General features: G+C 37.9%; 1 protein-coding gene across 11 annotated transcripts in view; it reads left to right on the top strand.

The window, feature by feature from the left end:
• Positions 1 to 257: 257 nt before the first annotated feature.
• Positions 258 to 8,969, top strand: part of LOC126248879 (dnaJ homolog subfamily C member 5) — a 91,259-nt gene continuing 82,547 nt past the window's right edge. For 7 of the 11 annotated variants that reach the window (XR_007545552.1, XR_007545551.1, XM_049950336.1 and 4 more), the window contains exons 1-3: positions 263 to 409; positions 499 to 601; positions 6,970 to 7,108. Coding sequence is in view for 9 of the 11 variants with exons in the window: in XM_049950336.1 (XP_049806293.1) it covers positions 582 to 601; positions 6,970 to 7,108 (159 nt within the window). In the remaining 2 variants the exon portion in view is untranslated. Of the gene's footprint in view, positions 410 to 460; positions 602 to 6,969; positions 7,109 to 8,969 lie in introns of all 11 variants that reach the window. The other 4 variants (XM_049950328.1, XM_049950329.1, XM_049950330.1 and 1 more) reach the window with 4 other exon arrangements.

Here is an 8,969-nt window from a genome sequence, read left to right as displayed (position 1 = left end):
GTTGACGAAACCTATATAATCTGAGTGTCTGAATAGGTATTGGAAAGACTTGTTTAAGGGAAAGTAATCCGTAACATTTATACAACTGTTCTTTACAAGTCATTAACAAAGCAACAATAAATGGTAAAAACTTTTGATTAAGATTGGTGTCTACAGCTGAAGAACAACGGTATTGCATGGAGGAATCATGTTCTGACTTCTGATCATATTGTAAGACAATATCTTAGAGAAATAACATGGCGGAAATTATCTGTTGTAGTAATGTCTTTGATGCGTACGTATATATTATCAAGGTACTGGTCAATAGGAGTTCGGGGCTGGGTGTTTGGCGAAGCAGGAAGGTCGACGGCAGTGTGTTATATTATATGTAGTAAGGCGTTTTGTCCTCACTGAAGGTACTGATCAAATGGTAATGAGAATATGTGAGTAATATGTAATATACTCTTCTTGATTTAAGCAGTAATGAGAACTGAAATGCAGCATTCTGTTGAACTGTAGCTCTATGAACGGCGAGCGTAATCAATTCTACTGAGTGGCCGATTTATTGAAAGACATTTACGTGGAGAGAAGTGAACGGCACGATGGACAGAAGAAAATTATCGTAAGTCGTAATTTTTGTTATGGTCTGATTGACTTTCTTTTTATTTTACCTAATAAATGTCATAATGGTTGACAGTTGCCTATAGTGTTATGCCGATGTATGACGCTCACAATAAAATTAAGTTCTAGGTCGTGTTGCGGCTGCATCTTTCAGCGCGTATCAGAAAAAGTATAGTGTTTAAGAGACTTGTAAAACGTGCTTTAAATTGTGCTAAGAGCATGATGCATGATAACGCGCTACTCTTCTCCTTGTTTTAAACTGACAAAAGTTCGTTTTACACTCGTTTCAATGTGACGCTTGTTTTAATAAAGAGTTGTTTTACTGTAAAATTTACGAATTATTAATTCAAGTTGTAATTTTTTATTACAAACATTACGAACGAAAAATTTTATCAGTCTCAACAAAAAGCATATAGTGCTTTCATCAATATGATAGGTAAAATTTTGTGTGTTTTCTTTTTGAATAATTGAATATGGCCACAGATGTCTTGTTGAATGAAAAGAGGGAGATGCTTTGCCTTGCACTGTTCCAATACTAAGAACGAGAGTGCTTTATTTTTGTGAAGCCTGGTTGTGTTAGAAATTTTGTCACTCATGGAAACCAAAATGTAGTAGTACTCATTAAGCTTGAAGATTGGTTAGTTGATTGAATGCATGTTCCAGTTGCATTTTGAATTTGACAAACAAGAAGGAAAAATCTCGAGACATCATGTCACACACGTAGTTGCTCCTGGAGGAGGGGATGGAATTGAAAATACCCTTCAAATTCCAGTTTCGTGGTGTTGGTAGAGTCAACTGGAATGCAAAGGCCAAGCACAAATGACAAAAAGCCAGTTGTAGAATTTACAGGAATTTCAAAATATTTGTAAAAGAGCTCTTTTGGATTCAGCAATAATAACATAAAGAGATTAATAAAGCATGTTTGGAAATGAAGAAATGTTCCTCTGGAAATCCTGTTCCTCACCACTGTCACACAGACTATCTGCCAATTTAACACTACTGCTTTTACCGTGAAATCTATCTGTAGTGATGATTTTGATAGGTGTCTGTGGAATGCAAGCCCCTGCTTCATCTCTTCTTGTTGGGGGGGGGGGGGGGGGAACAGAATTGCCGTAGTAGGCCCCACTTGTTGAACCTCTAACAATTTGTAACAGATGAGTTGTCTGCTGGCTTTAAAACACAGTAACATTGATGTGGTGCATTTTAAGTCAGAAATGGGAACTTCTGTCAAGGAAGCAATTGCCTAGACAAAGCATATAACAGGTGCCATCATATGTCACCAGAAACATGCATTAAAACACACCTGTAATTCTTGTGATAAACAGGCAGTGTCAGATGGAAACCTTCAGAATAGTATCAGTTATGCCAACAATTACTTAACTACCAGCAAGCTTACTACACTGTTAAAAAGAATTAGGGGAACATGGGTATCATCTGATTTGTTAAATATATTTTGAGACAGGCTGTACATGTGGTCTTATTACATGGATTGAGATCTTTGCTTTCAGTGTAGCCAATGATTAAAATAACTCGCCATCTGTTGGATGTGTTATGCATTAGTCAGGTGGCCCCTCAGAAGGGAGCGACTACAGTGCCCCAAATGTTTTCCATTGAGGTACACAGATGTCATTTGTCATTAGTGGATGTTGTCTTCAACCAAGCACATGCAATGCAACATCGTAGTGCAGTGTAAGTTGGCAGGATGATCTGTTTGATGAAGAAAGGATGTGTTGCTTCAGATGACAATGCCTCTCTGTGTGTCGCCCGTCGGTTGTGGACATGCTACAGAGGGGTCAGTACACAAGGCGGGTTGAAAAAGGTCATCGATGCATTACAATTTCCGATGAGACTGATATTGGGCCATCCCTGCATTGCAGCATTGTATGGATACTGCCAGAGCACTGAAAGATGATCTCATAAGGGCCACTGGAGCTGCTGTGTTCTATCGGATTGTAATGAACAAGTTATGGGAAAGGACTTTGAGGTACAGGCGTCCTATTCAGAGTACCCCACTTGATTCGACATCTTGCAGCTCACCTTCAGTTCTGCTGTTCCCATGTCAACTATCAGCTTCTTCACTGGCAAAATGTGTTGTTCGTAGACAAGTGTTGGTATCCTCTGAGGCAAGGTAGGGGCCGTTTCATGTGCAGCACCTATGGTGAGCAGTACCTGCCAAATGTTGTAGAGGAAATCAACAGTTTTCCAAGGTTTTGTGATGTGGGGGAGACTTCGTTGTTCATAACCTTATGGATCGTGTCATTGTCCATGGTCATCTTACTGCCAGGCAGTACACTGAACAGATTCTGTTGGGCCATATGGAGGCTGCTGCTTACAGTGGTGGCCCTGAATTTCTTCTAATGTCAGGGCTTATGTGGCAGGCATCAGCAGCGATGTCAAGTGAAGCCAGGACATTGAAGTAATGGGGTGGTTGGCAGTGAGTTCTGACCTAAACAACATTGTCCATATGTGGGACTTGTTTGACGGATTTTTCGTGGTCGCCCTGTTCCACCACACTCTCTCAAAGAACTCTAATGGGATCTCATTAAAGAACAGGTGATGATGTTTGGATTTATGGGGCACTCAACTCTGGGGTCACTACTAGCCAGAAGAATGGAAGTGGATACCACAGGGTAACCTTCATAGGCCTACAAGGAGCATGTCAGATACGTGTCTGGCAGTGATTAATGCTCACCTATTGAAGCTCTAAGTCCAATGAAAAACACCCAGGATGATGGGATGAATGATTGTTTCCACTTTGTTTTCGAGACCTGTCACACATTTAAGTTCTTTTTATGCAAATGATTGAGAATGTAATGGTTTATTGTGTATTTAATTTTTGAAAGGTAAAGATGTGATCTGGTATCATACCCAGTTATCAATTATTGCTTAGTGGAGTATGGCAGATGCCCAAAATCGTGCACAAAGCTGTTAACACGTTGACTGCTGCACACGTAGTGATGGATGTTTCATTGCCAGGCAACAACTTAAGGCGTGAGGCTTTGCTGCGGCTGGTGGCAGCCGGTGTGTTAAATATCCAGAACTGACAGAGCCTGTAGAGAGTGCCAAGTTACAATATTGTTTTAAATAGTTTATCTATCTGAAGCAGTATGCTGCCGTGGCCATTTCCAGTATTGTGCGTAAAGGTGGTACAAGAAACATGGGAAGAGCAGTCTTGGTGTAAACAATGTTATCTTTGGGGTTGTGTTGATCTTAGAATAAATCAAGAGTTGGGGGTTTGAGCCTAACTCCACACTCGAAGATATAATATATATTTTCTGTCACTTGTTGCTTTCACCTCTCGTGCTGCTTTTTATATGTGGTGGGGAATGTGGCTGTATGAGTTTAATATTTTTTCCATAATCAAAGGTGTACTACCTCCCGTAATACATTAAGTACACAGATGTGAAGGGCTAACCAACCATGAAACCAATGTTTACATCACTTTACTTTCGTTACACTATTTTCTACTGTAAATGATACTGTTATGTTAGTGTGTGATAACAGCAATGAAAAGGAAAATGCTTGCCATTGCTTTGCTAGTCACATTGTAAATGAGAATGATGAGATGATAGCTCATCATACAATTACATATGGTAGTCTCTTTTTCGAAATTTGGATGTTTAGATGTATATGCAGTTGTTTATTCTCTGCTACAGGTAGAGCAGATTGTACCTTAGCAACAAAAATGTTTTCAGCATGACTTGCACAACTACTGCTGTATAGTCGGAGCAATCTTCCATGTGATTATAATTCTGAAGCATTGATAGATGTGCTTAGTAAGAAAGCTGTTCCTATTGCACCTCCAAGTATGGCTTGCAGGCCAATTAATAATTTTAATGTGCCATAGTCACACTTTTGATTTTTTTAAACTCTGTTGGTTCATCTGCATAACTTGTTGGACTGGCACCAACAGAAGTGTGTCTTAATTTCACTTCAATTGAGAATGTAATAGAGTGAACCTCTGTAAGAGGTATGTACTACATGTCATTGCGTAAGTGATTTTACTTTCACAGACAGTTCATTTTTTTTTAAGTGACTGGTCATGGAGATTAAGTGACTGATTATGGTCTTTTATCTTTTATGACACAATCGCAAAAGCATTTCACAGTGCTATAACTGGTTTTGACCATTCTGTGTTAGTAGACTGACTAAAAGCACTTGTTACCTTCGCATTGTCCTCATACCTTGTTTTAATTGTGTTGACAAAACAAAGGGAACTTTGTTAGCACTTGCAGTATAACCATTTAGTCTGATGGTGATAATTGGCTGATATAAATCCATTATATCATTATCAAATGCTTTTTTGATTGTGTTGTAAAAAAATAAGATAACACTGTCTGCTACGTCAGGCCCAGAGAATGTGAAGATTGAAATTAATTCTTCATTAAGCAGTGTTTGTCTGTGAGGTAAGGTTACTTCATTATGTAATGTACTTCTGAATTATAGTTTCATTCTGGACATTTGATAATTTTGATTGGTCTCAAGCCCAATACTTTGTTCAACTAAATTTTGTTTGTGTTTGGGAAGACGAGACTGACTTGATGGGTGTTCATTTCTTCATAAGTATTATTCTGTTTACTGCCAAGCAAAATATGATTGTCAAACTCAAATTAGTCACTCCACTCTCTTTCCTCGTTATTTTGAACTGATTAAGATTAATTCAAAATACCTGCTATACAATACTGACCCCTAAAGTAAGAGATACGTGAACTAAGTTGTGATAAATTTGTTGTAAAGTTTTGCAAACAAATTTTTCTCTCACACTAAGTGTCGTGAGAAGTGGTAAATCCTCCGATTTTACTAGTACTACGACTACTATCATCACAACCATGAAATAACTTTGAATTCTAAAGTAAATAAAATTATCTCGAATCATATCTGTCTGCTAACTGTGCTATATCTCACAGCCTTCCGCATATTGGACTAGGTGGGCTGAAGAAGGCTATTATTGGACAACTTTCCTGCAAATCCTAATATTTTTCTCCTTCATCACAATGTAATTGAGAGTTACATATAAAAGCAACAGAGCTCCTTACGTTGTTTTTCATACTACCCATTCTTATATGGTAACTACTTAAGTTGGCCATTAATGCAGGCACTTCTTTTAGGTTTCCTATGTTTGGTATAGTGTGATGTAGTCTAAAGGCTGATCTTAAAGATTTTTCTCGGCATCTGTAAATAAACATGCAGTCTGTTTAAAAGTTGTGTTGACAACCCCATTACAAAACTATTGGTGCTGTACATTTATACACACACATTATCATCATCTAGTGGTGAAGAATTAAGTTGTTATTGGTAAAAATGGAAAATAATTGTCACGTAGCTCACAAAACTGTTGCTGGTAGGTCATTGTTCAGTGTTGAGAGATTTTGCGAGACATATAGGGCTTTCTGTAAATGTATTCAAAGTGGGTAACTGATATTAAGTTGGCCAGATACTTGAAAGGCATTGAGTAAAGTGCTAGGGAAATGGTTTGATTGTTCAGTGAACTCAGAGGGAAGATTGAGGGTAAAATAACTGAACAGGAAATGGTGCATCAAGAAATTGCAGTGTAAAATCTTTTAATTCAGTAATTGAGTTACGTGGACAGACAGTTCTGTTATAATGGTTTCTTCATAAAAATACAAGACAGATGGATTTGCAGTTGCATATACACTCGTTTTGCTGATGTACATTTCAGTTTTTCTACTCAGCCCACATCATTTTTGTTTGTGTATGTAATCTGTATCTAATCATACATTCAATCTACACTTTTGTTAACACTGTACTTTGCACTAAATGCAAACTCCAGTCCAGGACTGTGTGAAATATTTGGAGGTATGTAGGTGTAATTTTTCAGGTGAAAGCAAACTACATATGTTGAAAGGTAGTGTGTTCATCTTTTCCGTGCATTTGTTTATCTTCCCATCTCATTGTGTAAAAAGAGGTGCTCAGTTAGGTTCTTCAGTTGATCAGACTAATGCTTATTACGTTAGAAAGCAGCAAAACCACTTTGAGAAGCCTGTGCACAAACTTTTGAGATTTTGACCTCATTAAAGTTTGTTTACTCTTGTAAATTCTGAGAGATCATCTCATATTTGTCACCTTAAATGCAATATTCTTTCTCAGATGCAAATGGAAAAAGTGAGTAAATTGCCTTTATCTTCCATTGCAAGACAGTGCGTGCTTATTTAATATAGTTGCATAATGGACTTTTAAGTTGTGATATTATTTTTTTCTCAAAATTTGTGTGTAGTAGCTAAGTTCAAATATTACAGTACATAAAATTTTGAAGTCTCTCTTTACTGTGTTAATAAATATGCCAAGTAGGCAATGTAATGAGAGCTGCAATGGACCTCGTTTGTTTGTTCTCATTTTGGACTTTTATAGGACATCTGGTGATACACTTTATGTAATTTTGGGTCTCCCGAAGACAGCTACAGCAGAAGATGTCAAAAAGACATATAGGAAACTTGCCTTAAAATACCATCCTGATAAGAATCCAAATAACCCAGAAGCTGCTGAACGGGTGAGTTACTTACTTTTGTGTCAGTTTTTTTTAAATTGATCTAGAATTTGCCTCTGTTTCAGTTGCTAAGATGTTGGAAGTTGGAAACTGTTACTTTAATCCAATCAGCTTATTTTTCTTTTGAGGTTCCCAGGAGACTGTCTCCAGGGAATCATAAGTAAAAGAAAGTTCTATCCCCACCCCCCCACCCTTCAGCAGCAACAACAAAAACACACACACACACACACACACACACACACACACACACACACACACACACACACACACACACACGACAGAGAGTTAGTTATTGTTATTCAGTTTACAGATATCTGGATGTGTTTACTGAGGACAGTAAAAGACAATCCCATTTTCATAATAATGATGTTTTTCTTGGATGAAAATACTGTGCAGCAGTTAGTTCTAAGGCTGAGAAACTGTGTGTTGAAACCAATCACAGACTGCAATGTACGTACTACTTTTAACATTAAGGTTTTATGCTACAGGAAACATTCAGTTGGCGATTTTAGAGCAGATGTAGCAACAGCTCGCAGAGCTGACCGCAAGGTATCAGCCTACATTGCTTCACTGAAGAAAGAATGCGGCAAAGCGCCTTTGGAAGGAAGCGATATGAGGAAAACCCAGTGTGATTTTTATCAAATAAGGTGCTGAGGAGTGTGCTCATCTCCACCAAATCTCCTGGTGGTGAAAGAGCAGAGAAATTTAGGAATCTTGGGTAGTTTTCATTAAATGTAGTATAAGCAATCTCAGACTCTAAGCTTAACCAGAGCATATTACAGTGTGTACAAAGCACTACATATAACTTTGGGGTGAAATTCTGTGTATGAAGAAATTCCAGTACCAAAAGAAAATGAAACTAACAGGGGTTGCAATGCGGTGAGAGTGGGAATAATTAAGAATGCGTTTATATAAAATGGTGACACCTTTTCCTTGTTGGCCATAGCAACTTTTACTTTTTATTTCTTTTTTTTCTTCATGGTATAGTGTTTTTATATTGGCCCAGTATGCATTCCAGGAATCAGTCTGTTTTGTAAGGGGGAGAAGTTTGGAGATCACTCCTTTTCTATTTACTGTCCTCCTCCTTTACACAACAACTCCTTCTATAATAAATGCTGTGTATCCATGAAATAAGATTAATATCTGCAGTCAAAGTGTGATAATTGGGTCAATATCCGATTTTAGCAGTGTTGCCAAGCAACTTTCATGTTAACTTAGATTGACACTGAAACTCCTTTGGTGCATCCATGTTTAGTGGTGTACAACAAGGCTGAGTCCTGAACAGAGTGTAGTTTCTGAACTAACATCAAAACTTACCTCTGGTCACAGTTTACACAATCTGTCCTTAGTGCTGATTTTCCGTTAGTGTAGTGTGGTGAAGATATGTAGCTCTTGTAATGATTCTTTCAAGTTACGTAAATCAAACAGAACATGTGAAGAGTGGAAATGTCAAATGTTCAAAGTGCCATTTTCTGTCACAAAACACATTTCAGAGCTATTGTTTATTCAGTACTCTGTGGTGTGTCCCTAGGCTTGATCAAAGTGCAAAATTATGGAGAAAAATGTTGCAAACATTCAGTACTAGATGGTGCATGGTCTTTGTGCCAAGCAGTGTCTCCCCATGCAGGTCAAAGTGCCATGCATCGTCTCCTCTGTGGTTTGAACAGGTAATACACAAGGTTGTGGTGAATGGGAGAATTTTTGGGCTAGGCCAGATTTTGCGTTTACAGAGAAATGAAGAAAGGCAAGCAAGATCTTTATTCTGCAAGATTTATACAAGACTGTTGTCAGCTAAAGCTATGAACCCATTCCATGTAGTTCCAATGCATGCAACTGACTACTTTGATTTTAAAAATGTTGTTGA

Source organism: Schistocerca nitens, chromosome 3, assembly GCF_023898315.1.
Source record: "Schistocerca nitens isolate TAMUIC-IGC-003100 chromosome 3, iqSchNite1.1, whole genome shotgun sequence".
Lineage (NCBI taxonomy): Eukaryota > Metazoa > Arthropoda > Insecta > Orthoptera > Acrididae > Schistocerca > Schistocerca nitens.
The sequence above is the reverse complement of the archived record's forward strand: the minus strand, read 5'-3'. Positions and strand labels throughout refer to the sequence as shown.